General features: G+C 41.5%; 1 protein-coding gene across 1 annotated transcript in view; it reads left to right on the top strand.

Annotated features, from left to right (window-relative positions):
• Window positions 1-20,425, top strand: part of RUNX1T1 (RUNX1 translocation partner 1) — a 101,935-nt gene extending 81,510 nt beyond the window's left edge. Inside the window, exons 9-11 of the mRNA XM_006093314.3 lie at window positions 731-799; window positions 6,338-6,528; window positions 19,242-20,425. Coding sequence (XP_006093376.1) covers window positions 731-799; window positions 6,338-6,528; window positions 19,242-19,517 — 536 coding nt within the window. The 3' untranslated portion in view covers window positions 19,518-20,425. The remainder of the gene's footprint in view (window positions 1-730; window positions 800-6,337; window positions 6,529-19,241) is intronic.
• Window positions 20,426-22,565: the final 2,140 nt, after the last annotated feature.

Below are 22,565 nucleotides of genomic sequence, written 5' to 3'. Positions count from 1 at the left end.
CCATTTTATTTTCATTGTTCATATATTCTTTTTTTTCTTCTTAAAGAAGATGCTTTAATATTTTAATATTAAATATATGGTTTGGTGGCGATGAACTCCTTTAGCTTTTCTTGCCTGGGAATCTCTTTATCTTAACTTCAATTCTAAGTGATAGCTCTGCTAGGTAGAGTAATTTTGGTTGCTTTTCATCACTTTGAATATTTCTTGCCACTTCCTTCTGGCCTGCAAAGTTTCTGTTGAGAAATCGGCTGACAAGAAGTAATTGAGTGTGAGAACTGGTTAGCCACACAGTAAGGCTCACTATTTATGGGAAGGTGGTAGAGTCGGAGCTGGGTGAAAATTTTATTATCCTAACATTTTATTTTTTTAACTCCCCATTTGACTCTTGAAAGAAAAACTACCAATGCAATTTGTTTTCTGTAAATAAAATATACCCATGGAAATTCCTGTAGTGGTCCACACTGGGAGCAGTGTTTCCAAACACATTGTAGAATGAAATCACTCAAATCGCTTCGGCTTTAAGCATACAAGGCATTTAGGCCAAGACCCAGCCCCGATGACTGGTCTTGCTATTTTTGTTTATTTTCTAGAAGTGAAATGCTTAGCCTTTTAAAGCTGTTTTTGTAAAGAAGCCAATAGAATGGGCATAGCTAACGTCTCCTCCTTGTAATGACATAATGGTGCTCATGTGCTTTCCTCCTCTCTCCACTGCTTTTTATCCTTTTTATAGATGCACATCGGGAATTCCTTCACAGGCCTGCTTCTGGATATGTGCCAGAGGAGATCTGGAAGAAAGCTGGTAAGAATTGTTTAAAAACACGAGTCTAGTGTTCTGGCAGCTGTGTGCAGTTGTTAAATGCAGCGATGTGAAGAATGACAAGAAAGGACTTTACTGCTAACAACCACCACCACCACAAAACCATGCAAAACACCCCCCAACAAAACAAAATGTAAAAATCCTGATTAATATTCTTAAACGAGGCCTGATTGGAGCCTGCGATAGTTTTGATTTTAGTAGCATTTGCTAGGGGCTCTGTAATTGAGAGGCTGGCCATATTTTCATTATAAACCCCTGTTTTTCAGGGACTAACATGGTTTCATTTCATGCAATGTTTTCTTCATGAAAAAAACCCTGGTGTTTTATCATTTAAATTGCGTACTTTTAGGCTTTTCCTCTGAATTTTTAAATTTTAATGAAGACCACATTAAAACTAACAGACTTGTGGAGACACTCAGAAATGTTACTTACGATTATAATCAATTTTTAAAGTTGATCTTCTGAGCTAATTAATAATATTCAGTAATCACAGCTAAATATTTTTTAAGTTAAATGACAAAGTTGCTAAACTCCTACCATTTTTCTTTTCCCTTTGATTTTCCTTAAGAGCATTGCCCTACACTTGGAATGAGATTTAAAGTTCCTACTGATTCATTGACGTATTGGGCTTAACGCAGCTCAGATCTGGCAGAATCTTGGTGGAACACCAACACTATAGAAGTTGAGCAAAAATCTTAGAGAGACAACTCAGGAGATAAAGCATCAGCCTGTTTCAAGAGTTAAAGATGACATGACAAATACATAGTGTGGCTTGGAGCTGCTATGACTCCAAATGTTAAAATAGCTTTTCTGAGCTGAGAAACTGAAAACTGTTATTTCTGCAAGCGGCCAGGTGAGTGTAGGGCTAGGAACCCTAACTAGGGAGCAAGAGGCAAGGGAACGGTTTCCTGTTTTTTTGTTTTTTATAAAAGTTTCCTCTTTCAGTTTTTATTTGACTCAGATGTGTGTGCAGCTCTGTACAACTTTCTGACTTGATTCCCTTGGCGCTTAGCCAAGTGCTTTTTATAGATTTTCTAAGAAATACCTGTTTTTTTTTCAAAGCAATACGGAGTTTAAAATCCGATAGTATTCTAGGCTTAGTAACTTAGATTGAGAACCAGAAAACTCTCTGGCATGTCCAATATGCAAACTAGATAGGCCCATCCAGCTTAAAATTAAGGTCAGCTATATATTCTGCTCAGCTGCCTCGTCTTCCCAGGTTTACAACATCACGTCTAAGATTTTCAGTGTAAGCAATAGTGAGGGGATACTCCTAAGCTGTTAAAATGTGCTGGCTGCCACCTATCTGGAAAAAGAATTGCTACATCTTTCTTCTGGCCATTTTTCTCCCCCATTTTTAAGCTGTCAGTGCAACTGATTCCAATAAGAGGCACAAACAATTCCTAGTTTGTACGGCAGAAGGATGACTTTTTACTTGAGGGAGAGAGTTTTTGCATCTGCCTTATTTAGATTAAACCCTCGATAGCTCATAAAGAAAAATTGACAGCAAAGTCTTGTGTAATCCAAATTCCTTCTGTGCTATTATGTGCTCACTTCTTTGTTTGACTGCTCTTAAGTGAGAGCAGATTTCTTCTTCTGACTCTACCATCTTTGTAGGAAAGTCAACTTGAATAGCTGTGCACAAAGGAAGTCCTACCATAAGTAGTAAGCAGTTGGAAGCAGATTCAGAATTGCATTATACATACTACTAAAAATTAATTGTAGTGATAGTAGCACTGAGTATACGAAAAATATTGAATTATAAACTTTAAATGAGTAAATTTCATAATTTGTTAATTATATAACAACCAAGTGATTGTTTTAACAAAAAGACAATAACTGCACTATGTATTGTCCACTTAATCAGTTTTTTGGTAGACATGTTGTCATCTACTGAGTTCAGTATTACTTATTGTCTGTTTTGTGGGTTTCTATAACCAATTCCGGGTATAATTTACGTTGTGAAGACTTCAAGTGTAGAGGAAGATGAACGCCTCTGTCTATTGTGTCTGTGCCTGCTCTAAGAAGAGTTAAACATTATTAAGTAAATGTTTGGGGTATTTTTTAGATATGCCTATCATGTATATTAGATCTTCAATCTAATATGGTCTCTCTAATATGCATAGGAATTGTTCACAAGTAGTTTCTATGGATTGATGCTAAATGTTAAGGAGTGTATTCAGTTCCCAAAGTATAGATGACTGTTTCGTCTTGAAATCTCGAATAACTGCTTATAATCTTTATCTCCATAGGCGCCTTAAAAAGCGTGTCTAGTGTTAGCAGTGTCACGGCATCCCTCGTAATGAAAACACAGAAGTGGCATCTGCCCTCAGCCTGTCACAATTTGAAAGCTTTCTCCAGGATTCTGAAATTTGCTGTGGGCAAATTACTTTTTTTTTTAGAGAAAAACCTATAAAGTGTGTCTTTGCAATGAAAATAGTATACGTTACCTTTGTGACAGTTGATAAGAAATAAAATAAAGTTGAAAGCATTTGAAAAATATCCAGGGTGGAGCTCTCAAAAGTCAATGTAGTATAACCACAATGTAGTGTAACAAAATTAGTGGAAATATAACCACATCCACATATTCCTGAGTCCTTTTTCACAGGAAATTGTAATCGCAAAAAGGGTATCTTGTACTTAAAGGCACATCATGTAATAGCTTCCACCATTTTATTTTGAAACGATATCAAACGTGCAGAGAGTTCTAAGAATTATTATTAAAAAGTTCTCTTAAATCTTTCACCCGGTTTTCTCTATTACTGTATTTGCTTTAATATATTTTCTCTCTCTTTTCCTCTCTTCCCTCCCTTCCTTTTTCTGTTATGCATTCTATTATCCCCCCCCCCCCCAAACATTTGAAAGTAACTTGCAGGTGTAATTTTCCCAATATGTTAATTTCCTAACAGGACAGTCTCTTATGTAACCACAATACGGTTACCAAACTGAGAACAGGCCATTGTTACATCACTATTATTTAATCTACAGACTTTATTCAAAATTTTCATGTTGCTCAATAATACTGTATAATATAACAGTATACATTTTAAAGTATTGGAATGTTAACAAATGCTGAAGGTCCCATCAATTTTCCCCTCAAGTAGTATTTTTAAAAGCAAAGGAAACAAAACATACTCTAAAATTACAAAAGGTCTTTAATAAAATTGGAACAAATCTAACATAAAGATGGTTCTTACATTGCAACTGAATGTTTTCATATATATATATCTTTTCAACTGATCAGCGAATGTTTGCCCATTGGTAATAAATATTCAAGCACCTTGAAAATGTCCTACCAATTCTCTTTGCTGATCTGTATATGCCTGTGGGATTAGAATAGGGATGCATAATTTAAATACAAATTGCCTGATTTGCATATACAATTAGTCAAGCTACAGCTTGGATGGTAAGCAAAAATTATTGTCCTGTATTACCACTTAGATAGAATTTTAATTCGCTCTGAATATTCAAGCTAAATTAGACCCTGGCTGTATAGTTAGAAGGGCAGCACTTCCCTGGTGCCCCAAGTCATTTATGATCGTGTAATAAAGGCATTTTTTCTGTCTGTTCCTGAAGAAGGTGCTGCAAGCTCCGCCATTCAGAGTTTAACTGCATATCTTAAAGCAACCAATAACAGCTTACGGTATTTTACGTGATATTTACAGCCTGGCTCTTTCCCCTTATATTTGAGTTTATAAAACCCATCAGACAGTAATTACAAATGAATGAACTTCAGGAATAATGCTGCTAAAATGAGGAAGGCTACAGAAGTCATGGCAGCTAATTACCAGTGGAGGGCTCTTGATGATCCTCAAGTCACGGACCGTAGATGTGTGAAATAAACCATAAACATTTAAGGAACCAGAGGAGTATTTGCATCGCTTACATTTTTAATCTACAGTAAAACATTTTTATTAGGAATCTATGTTTTTAATTAAACAGAACATTTAATTAAGGTGCGTTTTAAGTGGGTGAAACAATTAAGTGCAAGCACTTGAAACATGTCATAATTAGTTTTAATAGAGTGTTAATTGGTACTAGGTTTGCCAAGTTAATAATTACTGCTTATTAAATTTTCAATTAATCATTGTCATTTTGCTTTGAATAAAGATGAAAATTAGATAAACTAATTCAGAGGGAGGATATTTTCCCTTGTTAATTAGAACAGTTAATTTTTTAAATGGAAATTACTTGTTTTAGTTGTCAATCTTATGTTGTACATTAGCCAAATCTTTGCACACGTTCCACAGCTAAAATAAAAAAGCTAACAGGACACCTTGAGGTTTGTGGGCAGGCCTGATTGTTCTGGCCTGTGATATGATTCCGTTCTGTTTGTCCAGAGCAACAGTTGGTTATGTGAAACTGTGCAGTTATTGGATTAACTGGATAGACAACAGGCTAAAATTTGTAAGTGAGAAAATGATTTTCGAAAATCTCTGTCATTTAGTCTATAAAGGTACATATCCCTATTACTCGGGAAATGATTTAAGAAAAAGAAAAGCTGAATCATCTGTCTGTTTTATCATCGATTTTCTTTAAAAGGTCTGCACTAACTTAATTGCTATACGAATTACCTTTTTACTATTGTGCTTTATTTTTTTTTACCACTAAAACAGTTGGTTGCCCTTAAATATGTGTGTGTATAAAATGTATTTCCTTTCTTCTTTCTGAAAACTTTACCATGTACTTTTCTATGTTTGTAGTCACGTATGGCAGTGATTTTCAACTTTTTTCATATCGTGGCACACATAAACTAATGACTAAATTCTGAGAAAAAAATAGGCATAATGTTGATTCATTCACACCCGTGACTATTGTGTTAGCTGTTGTCATTTTAAAAAGTTTTACTTGGCAATCTAACGGAAAAGAGGCCAGCGCCCCTGACTAAATAGGTCTTGCATGTCTTAACAATCCTTAGGGCACACCGGTTGAAATCGCCGGCCGATAGCATGGTGGCAGGCCGCCTTTATGTTTGTGAATTATCTGGACAGGTTTCTCCTGGTTGTTTTGTCCTTTAAATACTTAGCCTGGTCTCACAATCCTTTCTGGAGGTACCAGCGGTGCCAGGAAAGCTGTAGTAATGATAGAAGTAGTTTACAAAATATTCCCAGCCCTAGCTGGTGTGGCTCAGTGGATAGAGCATCGCCCCGAGGATTCAAGGGTCCATGTCCAGGCTGCCAGCTCCATCCCCAGTAGGAAGCGCGCAGGGGGCAGCCAATCCATGATTCTCTCTCATCATTGATGTTTCTCTCTCTCTCCCTCTCCCTTCCTTTCTTAAATCAATAAAAAGTATATTTAAAAATAAAATATATTCCTAGAAATGCAAGCCAAAGTCCCACCCTTTGCTTTCCTAAGGAATTTCAGGCATCTGCTGTGTGGGTAGGTAGCCAGAAACGCCACCCCAGCCGTGGGGCGACAGTCCCGCGGGTCCTATAGAACCCCGTTTGACAGCGCCCGCACCCTGAGCCCCGAGCTAACGGAGGAATGTTCTCTTGTCCCATGTGGCCCGCGGGCGTGCAGAGGAGGCCGTCAACGAGGTGAAGCGCCAGGCCATGACCGAGCTGCAGAAGGCCGTGTCCGAGGCCGAGCGCAAAGCCCACGACATGATCACCACCGAGCGGGCCAAGATGGAGCGCACGGTGGCCGAGGCCAAGCGGCAGGCGGCGGAGGACGCGCTGGCCGTCATCAATCAGCAGGAGGACTCCAGCGAGGTGAGGGGCGGACAGGGTCTCCGGTTTTTGTTTATTTAAATTCTTTATTGTTGAAAGTGTTACATATGTCTCCCTTTTCCCCCATTGACCTCTCCCCGCCCACTCCCGCCCCCCAGCCCATGCCCTGACCCCCGTGCTGTCTGTGTCCATTGGCTACGCTTATATGCACGGATTCAAGTCCTTTGGTTGATCTCTTACCCCCCACCCCCACCCCTCCCCTGCCTTCCCTGTGAAGTTTGACTGTCTGTTCGATGCTTCTACGTCTCTGGATCTATTTTTGTTCATCAGTTTCTGTTGTTCGTTATATTCCACAAATGAGTGAGGTCATGTGATATTTATCTTTCTCTGACTGGCTTCTTGTGCTCAGCATAAAGCTCTCCAGGTCCATCCAGGCTGTTGCAAATGGTAAGACTTCTTTCTAGAGTGCTCAGTTGTGATCCAGGAGATCACAAATCAAAGCAGCTATTGGATTGAGACCAACAAATCTTTGGGGTGAAAATTAGAATAATTTGGGGAGTTCTGGCACGTGTGGAATTGGTTGAACGCTGATCAAGTTTTGTCTTTATTTAGAGACCTGAAAGAACAACTCCGCCAAAGGAAATTTTTAATATATTTGCGAGGTAACAGATTGAAGTGAAATTCTTATAACTTCCTAGCACCATTTGGAGACTCGAAACTCAGCTGTGTGTGACAGCATATGCACGAGGCTTCCTTCTAAAGGCAGGGATTTAACAGCGATACCCTGTGTCAGCTGCTCTCCAAACACACATGACATGCCTGGGATCAAAGTCATTTCCTTAACGACTGGTCCTAAACCCAGTGCTAAAACCATGTTTGCAATAATTAAACATTTCTAAGAGATTTTCTGCACAGTCTGTTTTTCCACATTATTTCTAATAACTATTATGAACATTTTATTAGGTGACACCACTGACAGGGGCAATGTTATTTTGTATTGTTCCAGGATATTAAAACACACACACACACACACACACACACACACACAGCCTGAATTGATACAGCACCACAATGGCCAACCCCAAAGTATCTGTTCATAAAGGACAATTAACTGAACTCGCACAACCATGAGCTGATAAATCGATGGTCTACCAGAGTACATATCTATAATTTGGGAGGGAGAGTAAGAACTTAATTTGTACCAGGCCTCTCTGTAGATGAAAGACCCTGTGGGAATCACTCGGTGCCCAGAATTTCTATTTAATGTGTAGCAGATGAATATTAAGAGGACAAAAGGAATTGATTTTCAACATTTGAAAGTTTCTCGGGAAAAGAGGGACAAAGGGAAGTTTATCTACACTTCCATTGCTGACTTTTTCATTATTAAGTTAACGGAGACATAAATTCAGTTTTATTGGCATCTGTGGCTAAGATATTTAAGGACCTTGTTTTGTGCTTTAAAAAAAAAATCATTCGCATCTTTTGGAGAGACTTTATCCCGCTCTGTTCAAGTCAGTAATGCTGTGAGGCACAGTTGTTGACATTATTAAAACATTTTCACTTTCATATGACTGTTTCAGGTCTGTTGTTTAGATTGAGTATTCTGTAGGTCACGAAATTCTAAAGAGAAAATGTGTGGAAAGAAATTGAGAACTAAGTCTTTGTATTCATCCTATAACATGCTCTAATTCCTTCAGTGTCTATAAGCTTTTTATCTTTATTCATAAAACCTATATAGAAAATGTATGATCTTGATCTTAGTATTCAGCATTATAAAATACTAGAGGCCCGGTGCACAAATTCATGCACAGATGGGGTTCCTCAGCCTGGCTGGCGATCGGGGCCCATCGAGGCCGTGTTGCCCAGTCCAGGGGAGGAACCGCAGGAGGTTGGCTGGCCGTGGGAGGTTGGCTGTGGGAGCGCACTGACCACCAGGGGGCAGCTCCAGCATTGAGCGTCTGCCCCCTGGTGGTCATTGCATCATCCTAGCAACCAGTCGACCAGTCATAATGTCATTTAGGTTTTATACATATAGGTGGTGTATCAAACAGTAGCAATGGTAATCGTAGATAACATGAAAAAACCTAGGTATGAGTGATTTTCTACAGTTACTGTTTTTCTTTTGGGATCTCTTGGGAAACTGATCTTTAATATGGCACTACCCTTATCTTCAGTGACACTTTCTCAAGGAATTTAAAGCACAGTATGCTGGGAGGAAGGGTGTCGAACTCAGAGGGTCAAATTTAATTCCTGGTTCCATCTCCTACAATCCTGTGGCTTTGAGAAAGCCACAAAGGCTCTATAAGCTTTGGTCTTTCACATGATGTGAAGAGGCGTGAAACTGTCTTCTACAGTGACTAGAACTTTGAGACATGACAATTTTAGCCATGAGGGAACTCACCTGGCTAGAGTCACACACTAGGAAATGGCAGAATCTACACTGGAACTCGGAGTGTGCTGTCAGTCTACACCTGTTCCACAGCAACGGAAGGAGGGTCATTTCATGAGGATCACGGCAGTAATTTGGGGGTGCAGGTACAGAAATGCAGCGCAGGTCCTGTCCCCTACTTTTCTTCTCTCTAAACTGCAAGCCACTTTTCAAGACTTGAGCAGGATGGATCAGTCTCTCCAATGAGTAAGCCTCTTTTTCTGCAAAAGTAATGTAGACATTTTCCTGAGAGAGGAGAGAAAGATATGGAAGAAATATTTCATTTGAATGTAGCTGGGTCTCCTCCAGACTTGCACACCAGTCTACGCACACACTGACACACACACACACACACACTCACACACTATAAAAGTGCTTTGACCAAGGACTTGACAAGTAAAGGGTTAATCTATTAGCCCTAAATTAATGTCTCTAATTCTCCTAAGGAAAGACTATCCTGGAGCAATCTACATGGTTAGTGGTAGATTTAGTTCAGTTGTATCTTTTGCCCAATGGTTAAGTGGAATTTTGTAGGTAAATCCTTCCCCCCACCCCCCTTAGGAATGTTTTCCTTTTCATTTAAGATTGAGGACACAACTTTGAATCCAACATATTTTTCTGCACCCCGTTTTGCCCTTGTCCTCAGGAATGTACGCTTAGTCATAGGAACAGTGTGATAAAAGCCACCCCAGCAATGATGCTTGCAAGTCACCTCAAGTCTAGAAAGCTCCCTGGGCCCTCCCAGACAGAGCCAGGACAGCTCTGGCTTCCCTGGGCTAGGACAGAGCTCCCCCTTCCAGCCCTCACCGTGGCTGGCCCAGGATGGGGAATCTGTTAGGTCAGGACTGCATGGCCCGCCTGAGCTACAGGGAAGACAGTGTAGGTACTTCTCGGAATTCACTTCTATATTTTTACATTCAGGAGGTTTGATTGAATTTTAACTAGTCAATAAACCAGATAACACCCACATAGCTTTTACTTTAGAAATTTATGAATTGCTCATTGTTTTCTTAGAAAAAAAAAATAAAAGGTCTAGCCATCATAGTAATTGGTTGAAAACAATATTTCCATTAAATATAGGATCCATTGATTTTAAAACTGGATCCAGAAACGAATGGACATTCTTTTAAAAAATCATGTTTGGCTCAGTGGATAGAGTGTTGACCTGCAGACCAAAGGGTCCCGGGTTCAGTTCCAATCAAAGGCACATACCTTGGTTGCATTGGCCTGGGCCCTGGTCAGGGCTCGTGCAGGAGGCAACCAATCGATGTGCTTCTCTCACATCAATGTTTCTCTGTCTTTCCCTCTCTCTTTCCACTCTCTCTAAAAATCGATGGAAAAAAATATCCCCTGATGAGGATTAACAACAAGAAAACAAAAAATCATGTTTGTGCCTTGCCCAGAGGAGTTTGTTACTTGATGCATATAACTGTAAATTGCTGGGAAGATGGGAAAGGAAGCTTCACTAGGCTTTGAGAGCAGGAATGTTTTGGAAGATCACTCAGGCTGCATTGTGTAGAGAGATGGGAGGAAATGAAAAGGAGGAACCAATCTGTTTTAGGAGACAACTGAGGAGGAAGTTGATTGGATCAAGATGGTTGGTGGTGGTGTTGGGGATGTACTAGCTGAATATCCATGAGATAGCATGGGTAGGACTTGATGACCTGTTAGCCATCAAGGAAGAAGAAGGAGCTGTGGTTCTTCAATGGACTTGTAGGGTTTGGAGTATACCGATCAGGTGATCTTCCTTGAGCAACCTTCAGAAACTCAGTGGCTTTGATCTGTCCAAAGTGTGTGTGCCGGTGGTGAAGGAGTAAGTTTTCTTCAGTTTTTGTGCATGAACAACACAAGTTAAAATGTTTAAAAGAGCTCAAAGCAGTTCTTTATCCCAGACAGATCTCCTCTGTGGATTGGAAAGGGCAGAGAGAGCACAAATGCTTAAGTACTAATTCATGCGGTCTAATGTGGAAATGAGGATCGTGCACTGTAATATATAAAGGTGGCGTTCCAGGTGCCCATACATCTCAGTTTGAGTGACATTCTCAGGTTACTTCTGTTGTCCCCATGTAATTATCAAAAGTGCCCCTTTCACGCTCAGGTGCCCTGGTCTGGATAGTAGATTATAGAGTCACACCCCTTAAAGGCCACGTTCAGCCAATCAGATGATCCTCTTCTGCTAGCAAAGCTCAGAGGCAGATGGGTGTGGCAGGAGGAACCCAGGAGGAGGACTCAGAAGACTGAATTCTGGCTCCAGCTTAGTCACCGCATCGGAGGGTTGGGGGTGATTCGTTTTGCTCCTGTCAGCCTCAATTTTTCTCGGTAAGGAATGAGATGTTATTTTTTTTACATAAATATTTTAATTTCACATGTTTGGAGAGCAATAGCACAAGGCATCATCTGCCATATTTTCCACAGTCCTTTATCACAAGATAGAGGAAATTTTCTGACTAAAACATTCTTTTTCCTCTTTCCCTTCCTTATTTGAAGCCACCTCTGATTGTAGATATGTATGCATCCCTTGCCTAGATCATATGATCTTTATAATCTGAATCAATAAAACTACACATGTAGATGATAGAAAAGTCTCCTTCAGGGGGACTTCATAAGAAATAACCTGGCCTTAGCTGGTTTGGCTCAGTGGATGGAGCATCAGCCTGTGGACTGAAGGGTCCCGGGTTCAATTCCGGTCAGGAGCCTCATGCCCAGGTTGTGGGCTCAATCCCCAGTAGGGGGCGTGCAGGAGGCAACCAATCAATGATTCTCTCTCATCATGGATGTTTCTATCTCCCTCTCCCTTCCTCTCTGAAATCAATAAAAATACATTAATAAAAAAAAACACACAAGAAGAAGAAGAAAGAAAGGAAAGAACCGAAACTTCGGAGTCAGAAGGCCAGAGTTCTAGCTTGGAGTGGCTGTTCATGTGTTTCTTTTGAGCTCTTCACATTAAGGACTTCTCTATAATACCTGAATTCAGTCTTTCTCTTCCTGCCTCCATTTTCACACATGTTGAATGCACCTAATAATGCCCATTCTGCTTAGAAAACCCTGCAGCTCTGAAAGGTAAGCTGTAAAGAATGGAAAAGTTCCAGAAGGAAGAAGGGGTTGGAAATCACTGAATTGGAGGAAACAGCAGGGAGAAAGTGTGGATGGAGTAAGGCAAATAACACTTGGGTATTGTTTGTAGGGGGCCATGCAATGCATCATTCAAACAGGAACACTTTTCGGAGTAAAAGGGCGAGCTTTTTTCTGGGACAGAGCCGTCCTCTAACCCCGGCTGTCCCGGTACATGGGAGCCCTGCTCAGCATAGTTCCTGGGGGGTGACATGAAGTTTATTTTGCTGGGGGTAAAACAAGAAGACCTACAATGAATGTTTGACTCTGCACCAGATGTGGTAGAAAGTGCTTTCTGTTCTTGCGCTCATTTATTCTATGCGTTCAGGAGGAGTAAACGGTGCTGTTGTCTTCATTTCGAGGGAGGTCAGGCCTCTGCTCAGGGTCTCACCGCAGTGAGTGCGAGCTGGGCCTCAGTCCAGGCTGCCGCCCTCACTCCACCTCCTCGATAGCCACACGGCAGGAGTGGGCGTCTTTCTGTCCTGACTGTGCGGTGGTGTCTCTGTTCCCTCATTGGACTTCCTCCCGACGATTCCCACCTGGTTCTCTAACTTTGCTTGGGTTCATCGTCTGTCATTATTATCGCAGAATGATGCTGGACCTCAGACATAGCTAAGCGATGGGGTATTTTCTGTAGTTTCTCTTTTTACAGTGTTTACATATCTCACCAAGAATGTACTGCCAACATTAGCATACATCAAAAGAAAGGACATTTGCTGAATCTGGCCATCTGAGACTTTTTATTTTCCATATTTATTTCCTCTTTATATACTTATACCACCACCACCACCACCACCACCACCCCCACCACCCCTACCACCCCTCCAGTAACACTGTCAGCTATGGCCTATTTTAAAAGAACCCGCAACAGCTCTTTGAGATCCATATCTTGCTTTAGCTTAGGTGATCAGAGCAAGTTACTAGACATGATCATAGAATAGACAGTAAATGTACTGTCCCAATGGTTAGTCTTGCGTTTTAAGCCACCAAAGTGATATTTCCCCCAGGTTAAACCAGCCTTTATTCATTACTCCCCCATAGGTGCAGAACTGCACCCTGTATATCAAAGTCGGGCAGTTTTGTGGCACTTACGCAGAAACCCGGACTGTATCTTTAAACTTTCTGTTTCTAGAATCTGCACAGTCCTGATGGTGTGAGCGGGTCCCTCTGAGAGGCCCATCTTGATTACTCCTTCTAGAATCGCTGGAACCGCTCCCGGCGGGACCTGCACAGCATGGCCCAAGCCACCACCTGGCCTCCGGAGAATGTAGTCACCACAGTTACTCCACGGGGCTCTCAGGCATTGCTCCTGGTAAAGCCTCGCTGTGTCATCAGACCCATTGACCCCCAGAAGAATTTGGAGCTCCCAGAGCACGAGCTGTGACTCTGTGTTATGTTGTTTGTTGGCTTCATTTCTTCAAAGGCCAGTTTGAATCTATCGCTGTTCGCAGTAGAGGGTTGGAGCTCTGGGTGTGGAACGATCTTGAGCGGTTTGCCTCTCAGTGCTTTTGGTTTCCTCATGTGCAAACCTGGGGTCCTGTCTCTGTGACCCACTTTGCAAGGTGGCTGAGAGGTGCAAAGGAGGTGAGGGGAACTGTTGTATAAGCCAGTCTCCTTACAGATGAGCAGTGTGTCTATGTAAGAGAGATGCGAAACCAGTTAAGATAGTCTAACAGTGGCCGGCAAACTGCGATCGCGAGCCATATGTGGCTCTTTGGCCCCTTGAGTGTGGCTCTTCCACAAAATACCACGTGCGGGCGCATGTACAGTGCGATTGAAACTTCGTGGCCCATGCGCAGAAGTCTCTATCTTGTGGAAGAGCCACACTCAAGGGGCCAAAGAGCCGCATGTGGCTCGCGAGCCGCAGTTTGCCGACCACTGGTCTAACAGGAAGGGCAGGGAAGGAAGGTGGACTGTAACCATGAGATTGGAAAGGAAGGGAGAGGGACCACGGGAGCAAGGTCTGTGGGGTTTTGCACTGAGTGGTTGCAGGGACTAAAAAACTAGGAGTTTCCAATAGGAGTTTCCGAAGTCTTGGGCCCGAATGTTGCCAGTGGCTGAAACGGACCGCACTGGAGCGTTAGGTTAGGGAATACCGATGTAGGGGCAGGGGAGCATCTTGGATAGCAGCTCAGGAAGGAACTGGGAGCTGGAGAAATGGGCTTAATAGTCATTTTCTTACATCTAACAGTTGAAACCAGGAAATCCTGACAGGGGAGCGGGTGGGAAGAGAAGCTTCGCTTCTTTCCTTTATGCCAGCTTCCCCCTCGCCAGATATTTAGAGGAAAAGGAACAAACTGAAGAAGTTGCAGTAGAAGAATCAGAATGTTCGTATATTGGAAACCAAAATTAGAGGGAATTTCAACAAGGGGAGTTGAAAAAGGAGGGGTAGAGAAATAGTGAGTTGTGGTGAGTCTTCAGAAAGTCTAAGGACAATGAGGATGGAGAACAGGGTAAGGGGAAGTAAGTGTAAGGGGAAGTAAGTCAATGCCTGTTGGAGAAGAAACCCAGGACAGGCTGACTCTGAAGCCACTCAAAATTGGAAGCCACTTCCAGTACACATCATGATACCTTGTCTTCGGTGCTCCAGATTCCTGGCCCAACCTCTGTCCACTCTCAGGAGTTGAGCAACCCTCCCCCCCCCACCCCACCACGCAACCTTATTCCTGCCAAAACAGGTTCTAGGAAAGAGCTGAAATGGACAGAGTGTGACATTCTCAGAAGTACTTGGTTTGCATTCCTAAGACCTGGGTGAATCAAACGTTGGCGATGTACTTTCTTATCTGCGTGATTTTACATAAGTCATCTACTCAAAAGTTGTTTATTCTTTGAGTCTCAGTTTCCTACGCTGCAACATGTATTTTAAAATGGTTTTAAATTGTTGAGTGCAACGTAAGATGCGATCTTTAGTGTGAATGTAGGTTGTGCTACCTTGCATAGAGTTCTTTTAATTTGAGGAATTTTAATTATAAACATTCTACTAAATTCATTGAGCATTCTTTGCATGTGAGAGGTTTTTTTTTATTTTCTTTTCTGGAGAATTATAGGTATGTAAGAACTGTAGAAACATAAAGTAATTCAGGAGAAAGTGTTTTGTTGCTTGGAAAGGAATTTTTAACCATAGGAACCAGAAAAGGTATTATTTTGCCAGTAGGGCAGAATGTCCATTCTCTATCTAAAATAACAAGATGAAAGAAATAATTTTGATCATAGGAATGAAGAGAAATGCTGATATGAAACAAAGTATTAATAGTCTTTGACATACAGCTTTGGCATTCGAAAGCTCCGTTCCATCATTCCCATTTTCCATGTAGTATTAGTACATTTAGCAAAGGGGAGCATGGTGTTCAGCCCCATGTTCTTCAACTGACTCAGCCCAATTTTGGTCAGTGAACTAATTCCCACTTTTCAGATAGGGAATAAAAATCCTTTATGCTGAAAAGGGACTATATGGTCACAAATAAGGGAAGACTATAAAGTGCCATTAGATTTGGGAATGGAATTTGCTATGCAATGCTATTCCCGAGCCTTCCACACTATTGTGGTAATTGAGTCACCAGCATCAGTCCTGCAGGGACTGAAAGGAAGCTCCGTTATTTAAAAAATAATAAAACAGGTAACAAACAAACAAATAGAGCAAGTATCGGGAAATACTAGCCTGAATATAACAAGCACAAATTGAAGGAAAAAAATGTAAAATTGGATTAAGTCATTGACCACTGTATTCCTGCCCTTTATGGCTGTACACAATTTATGGGGATTATACCCAATTTCTAGTTTCCACTTTTGTGAACAGCAGAAAGCTTAGAAATGTAAAATTATTCAGATGACAGTCCTCATAAGATTCTGTACATTTCCCTGTTCCCAGAAGCATGACAATGAGGGGCCGAGTGTCACTGGTCACTCAGTCTTGCAGGTATGGACTAGTTGACAGGAAATTCAGAAGAACCACCCAAGAGAAATATATTCATAGAAATTGCTTTGTCTGTTTTCTAATGAGCTTTTTAAAAGGAATGTGCAATTTGGATTTTTTTTTTTTAGTTGAATACTTATGCTAAAGTTCCCTACACATTCATTGCAGTGCAATGTCAAGAGGAATAAAAATACATCGTTTGTTTGTGTTTTTCCCCACCAGGTCATTTGAATTGCTCTTTGTTGTACCTTCCTCCCGCTGAAGGTTGTTTTTTCCCAGCTGTGGGTGGTAAATGAATCTGATCCAACGACTTGGGAATGGGGATAGAGGTAAAATTAGCAAGAGCCCTTGAATCCTGGGTCAGAATCCGGCCATACAAAGACACGAAGGCTCAATTCCCAGCAGCTTCATGATCCAAAACATCTGTTTCTATATTTGGCATAATTCCATTTTTTTTTATTTGTAAAATTGTTCCCATCTTTGAAAACACTTTAAAAATAAAAGAAGTCCCCATCCTGTCTCCTCTGTCCAACCCCCCAACACATGCCTCTCTAATTACCTGGTGTAGCCCGTGTGTTTAATCAGCTGAAATTGAGGAGGTTGCCTACATCTGATTTCAATCTGACGGCTGCGTTGAGTCCCGGGCAGTTACCACTGTTGTGTCTGCCAAAATGTGCCTCTGCCAGAGAAGAATACCCTCACACCAGGGTGTATTTTAAAGAAGCCACTCGACTTAGATATTTAATTTCCTTAAAATATTGTTTTGGATCTGAGTCTCTGTTCTCTAATTGGAATTTTCTGCTGTCATTTAGTAATTTCAAGTATTTGCTGCGTTTGTTCCAGCATCCACCTGGCATTCTTCTAAAAGTGACTAAACTCCCCTAACCGGTTTGGCTCAGTGGATAGAGCGTTGGCCTGTGGACTGAAAGGTCCCAGGTTCGATTCCGGTCAAGGACATGTACCTGGGTTGCGGGCACATCCCCAGTAGGAGGTGTGCAGGAGGCAGCTGATCGATGTTTCTCTCCCATCAACGTTTCTAACTCTCTATCCCTCTCCCTTCCTCTATGTAAAAAATCAATAAAACATATATATTTTTTAAAAAAGTGACTAAACTTCCAGGGAGTAAACTTCACTCTGAGTGCCGTGTCAGACCTCACGGCTCCTAAGGACCAGGCCCACGTTTGTTCACCACTTTACGGGGTCATTTGTACATGCAAATGCAATGGAATTAATTTTGAAGAAGAAGGGCTTCAAGTTTTGCAATGAAACCTCAGATCACAAGTACACATCTTTTGAGTTATTTTCCTGGTTAAATTAAAGTAGAAAAAAAAAATTTGTGCCAGTACTGATGGTTAATTGTAATTTTATTTTATTTCATGATGTGAACATGTATTTCCTCAGGAATGTTCCTTTAAAACACCTCCCATGGACCAGCGTTTGAGATCTTGAGGTTTTTCTGGATTTTATTTTCCCCCTTCCTGGGGCCATAATTTCTGAATAATAAAGAAATAAGAATGTAGAGCTGAGCTCTTTCTAGAAGTTTTAAAGTTGAGTTCTGGAGTTCCTAGGCTTTAAACACGTGAAACTCCAGAAGGCCCTTTATTTCCTAGCAAAGTTAGGAGGACTGCTAAACATTTCTCTGCATGTTTTGCACGGTGGTAAAGCCGCACATATTAGGGTGACGGGCTGACCTTCCACTGGGATATTCAAAGTAGGCTCACGAGCCCACTAGAAGCCACACAACCAGCATGCTTCAAGTAAAACAAGTGCAGGGCACACAGTGGAGAGGTTTTTAATATTCATATATATTAGGACTTTTTTAAAAAAATGCATTTTAATTGTGACACAGCCATTCCCCAAAGTAAAAGAACTCTACAGAAGGTCACACAACTTAACTTCACACTAAAGATCCTTACATGGCGCTCAACAGAAGTTTGTTTTGCAAGAAAATAACCAAAACCAAGGAAGATGAAGAAAAACAGATGACTGCACAAGGCTAAGATCCCCTTTTATCGCATTTGCAATGGGGTTGGTCTTGCCAAAGGAACTACGGTAGGAAATTTAAAGTGGGCTTCCTGAGGTTTCACCTCCTCCTAGGGTGCCTGAGGGACTTACCTTTTAGCTCCTCCCCAAATCTCCGTTCTTCCCTGCGATCTGTCCTATGCAGATGCTCTTCCGTCTCTAATACGTTGTGCTCTGATTCGTGATGCGTCTATTTCAAAGTTTAAATCTCAGAGGCAACCTCATTTGAGCTTATTTCACTTCTTAAAAGCACTGACTGTTAGCATCGGGCTTGCTAAGGTCTAAGTTTTTTGTTTCCTCCACTTTTCTGACTACACAGAGTCTAAGCTAGAAGGAACTCCATCAACTGCAATGCATTGTGTGTAAATAACATGCCTTATTATTTATGAAGTTTTAGTATCTCTAGTTTTTCAAAGTCAAATGAAGTATACTCAGATTCATTCAAATATTTATTGAGCACCTGCTATATATATCAGGCACTGTTCTGGGTGCTTAGAGAACAAGCAAACCAAACTGTTTGAGTTTGCTTATCAGATACACTGACTGGGTGCAGTGGGAACAACTAAATGCATGGAGAGGTTAAAGGGTCTTATCTCAATCTCTGTCTGATAGAGCCGGGAATAGCATACTCTATCTTCGTTACATTTCTTTGAGTCTCATATAGGGTTCTTGTTGGCCCTTTGTAATTTCTGTTCTATCTGGAAGGAAGATGCCTCTGCCAAGAGCGATATATTTGTGTGCGACCATGGCGGTACTGGTATTAGGTGGGAAAATGCGGTAGATACAGCAAACCTAAAAGGAAGGGACTTTGCAGTTAGGGCAGAAAGCAGCTCCAGCCAGTGTGTGAGATGTCACAAGAGTTGTTGGCAGAGAAGTTTGGGCAGCCATCACACCAAAACCTGCATCTCTGTGTGTTTAGTGTGTATACACAGATACCCCTGGAGTTTTCATTCTTACCACAGAGTTCTTGAAAATAAGGCGGCAGGCCCTAGCTGGTTTGGCTCAGTGGATAGAATGTCGGCTCGGGTTCGATTCCGGTCAAGGGCACATGCCTGGGTTGCAGGCTCAATCCCCAGTAGGGGGCGTGCAGGAGGCAGCCGGTCAATGATTCTCTCTCATCATTGATGTTTCTCTCTCTCCCTCTCCTTTCCTCTCCGAAACCAATAAAAATGTATTTAAAAAAAAAGAAAAGGGGGCAGTGCTGTCCAGCACAGTCCCCCAGACTTTGGTTTGGACAGTGGATTCATTTGGGATTCTGCTTTGTTTTGCCTTCTCCCTTAGAGTTGCTGGAACTGTGGCCGTAAAGCGAGTGAGACCTGCAGCGGCTGCAACACGGCTCGATACTGCGGCTCGTTTTGCCAGCACAAAGACTGGGAAAAGCACCACCACATCTGTGGACAGACCCTGCAGGCCCAGCCGCAGGGGGACACGCCCGCCGTCAGCTCCTCGGTCACGCCCAGCAGCGGGGCCGGGAGCCCGATGGACACCCCACCAGCAGCCACCCCGAGGTCAACCACCCCGGGGACCCCGTCCACCATAGAGACAACCCCTCGCTAGATGTGAACTCCGAACTGTCCAAGGAAACACAACACAACCAACACGAAACCAATTCTTCATCCTCAGACGCTCGAAGTTCTTTTTGTTTGTTTGTTTGTGTGTAGGTGAACTTTCCTATTGCAGTCCTTGAGCAAGAGAGAAACCTCCCCGGTAGGAAGACAGAGGGCCAGTCACGGGTCGTCAGGACTTATTGTGGATAACAAAGAGAATCTCCTCCTTAGAGAACTGAAAAGAGAGCAGAGAATATAACATGAAATGATAGATTTGACCTCCTCCCTGTTATTCGCCAGTAGCTGGGATTTTAAACTAGATGACCTCATTAACCGATGCTTTACCAAACAGCAAACCAAGAGATTGCTAATTGCTGTTGAAAGCAAAATGCTAAGATTAAGACACAGTGTTCCTGATATACAATAATGGGGGGGAAAAGAAGGAAAAAAAAAAGAGGAAAACCCTCCAGGGCATGAGCATTGGCTACAGTGGTAGACGTTTTAACAAGAAGATGAATGGCATCCATGGGTTGCTAACTGAACTCTGAAGACCCGCTACAAAACACACATATGTGCAGCATATTGGAAGGAGAAACAGATGTTCGTTTTCCCCTCCCACCCCCCAGTTTCTGAAAAGAAATAATATCCAGGTCAACAGAATGAAAAATGAAAGCTGATTTGCAGTGGGATGTATGGATACAGCAGCAAGAGAAAAAAAAAAAAAAAGCCCTAATACAAAAAGCTCCTTTACACACACACACACACACACACACACACACACACACACACACACGTTAAGAGATTCAGCCTGCAGTTAATTAGCATTCTGGCAGCTCTGACATCAGCCGGCTGCCCTAACTAACCCATTCCACGTTTATTCACTTTTTCGAGATTCCACAGAACAAGACACTGGGTCCGTTCCAGCTCATTCATTTTTATATTGAAAAATACTTTTTAAAAAATGGTGGCTCCAGCTCCAGCCCCTTTCCAAATTTTCAGCCCTGCCCTGTTTAGATTTTTTAATTAAAGACGAGTAGTTCTCTTCGTGTGGAAACACTTCTGTCCTGTGAGGTTTCCAATGGTGTTTTTCTTGTAAATGTGTTGGACAAATGTGAAGATGCATTGTAGTTTAACCATACGCCCACATTTAGTCTCTTTATTCCTAGTTGATGAGAAACCTGTATCTTTCTATGCTGCTTTTATATCTATATGTATTAGTGATATTTCTCTAGTAGTTCGGGGGGTGGGGAAAAGACTTTTTTTGGTTGTCCTCAAGAAAAGAAAAAAGCAAAGAAAAAAAATCTTTCGGAGCTGCTATTTCACTCTCTTCTAGGATTTTTTTTCCTGAAAACCAGCATGTTCATGGAATGCTAACCTTGGTGTTTTTGTAAGAGGGAATGTACATAAATGTATTTTGCACTGTCACATGACTCCCTAGGCATGCTTTTTTTTTTTTAAGCAAACTTTTCGAATATGCTAGAGCCATTTCACCAAGTTTAGCTGTAGCATAGAGTAGTAGTGGATTTTTTCCTTTTTTTGTTTTTTGTTGAAAAATCATTATTGGGACTTTTTTTTAAAAAAAAAAATAACAAGATAATCTACTTTAAAAAAAAGACAGTGCATGTATATTGCTGTAAGGTTGTTTAAGTATTTCTAATTTTACAAAAAAAATAAAATAAAATGTTAAATCATTAGAGCTCCAAATGCTGAGGTGTAGACTGACAGCTTTAAGTGCTGAATGCCAGGTTACAGTTTTCTTACAAAAGGGAAGTCAGCCAAAGACTGATCTGATGGACCAAAAGCCGCATCTTGAAAAGCACCAGGACTACTTTCCAATTGCTCAGCAGGTTAACTGTGTTCAGCAAGGTCTCGTGTGAATCCATGAACCCTTCCTTGTCCAGGGTCCAGACCAGAACTACTTGTTAGTTTTGAAACCAGTAGCCCAGGATGTGGTTGTGTGCTTCAGGGGGGAGCAGTGCTGCAGGCTGTGTAAACAACCAAAGTTTTCGAGGCTGGGAAGACCCTTCTCCACGCACATACGCACACCAGGCATTGACTTAAAAATCTAAAGTGATCCATTAGGGTTTGTGTGTGTGTGTGTGTGTGTGTGTGTGTGTGTGTGTGTTTTGTTTTTCATGTAGCCCTTGAATACCATTTTAAAGGGCTTTTCAGTATCTGCATAGAGGCTATCCTAAATCTGTTTGCTTTACGTCCTCTAAACCTAAACTTTTTTTTTTAGCATTCCCCCCACCCCTGTTATTTTCCTATTCAAGTTGGCTTTACTTTTGTTTGGCTGTTGTTTTTGTGTTTGTTTGTTTGTTTGTTTGTTTTTAATGGCTTTTTAGTGTAGAAAGTTCTGATGAGCAAATATATACATCTATCTGCATGTCGGAAGTCCATCTGCCAGCACACCTGCTTAAAGGGAAAGAAAGCACATAACCAGGCTCTGAATGGGTGATCTTTTATCATGGTGCTCCCAGAATCCTTTGACCTCACTCTGCTTTCTAGTCTGCTTATGACACTGGACGGTCCTTTCTTACAGAGCTATTATATGTTCTAGGCTACGAAGGGTTAAATAATTCCCCCGCCCCCCTCCAAAAAAAAATGAGGTATGTCATACCCACAGGTCATTATCTCTAGAAGCTGTGATGTATGTGAAACAGCACTGTTATCTTAACACTCGTGTGTAAAAATAAGGATTAGTAACAGTACGTCTCATCACTTTTAATTCAGGGCACCCTGAGTGAAAACAAATAAGAAAAAAAAAAAATCCCTAACTCTGAGCTCTATCTCTGACTCCTCTTCCTTCTCTCCCTCTTCCTCCTCCTCCTCTTCCTCTTCCTGTTTTGCTACATTCTCCTCAGTGGCAAAAAGTTTCACTCTACCTCTTGACAGCATGTATATTGCACCAGTAGCTAACAAAAAACTGGTCGACTAGACAAACCAAATGGGCACAAAAGAACCAGGATACCAAAAGTTAAGCTCATACAGCTGCAAACCATATCACTCCTTGGTAACAATGCAGACCTCATAAACCTAAAGAAGAGAAAGAAAAGAA

Source organism: Myotis lucifugus, unplaced genomic scaffold (assembly GCF_000147115.1).
Source record: "Myotis lucifugus unplaced genomic scaffold, Myoluc2.0 scaffold_113, whole genome shotgun sequence".
NCBI lineage: Eukaryota > Metazoa > Chordata > Mammalia > Chiroptera > Vespertilionidae > Myotis > Myotis lucifugus.
Note: the sequence above shows the minus strand (reverse complement) of the source record. Positions and strands in the feature narration are given on the sequence as shown.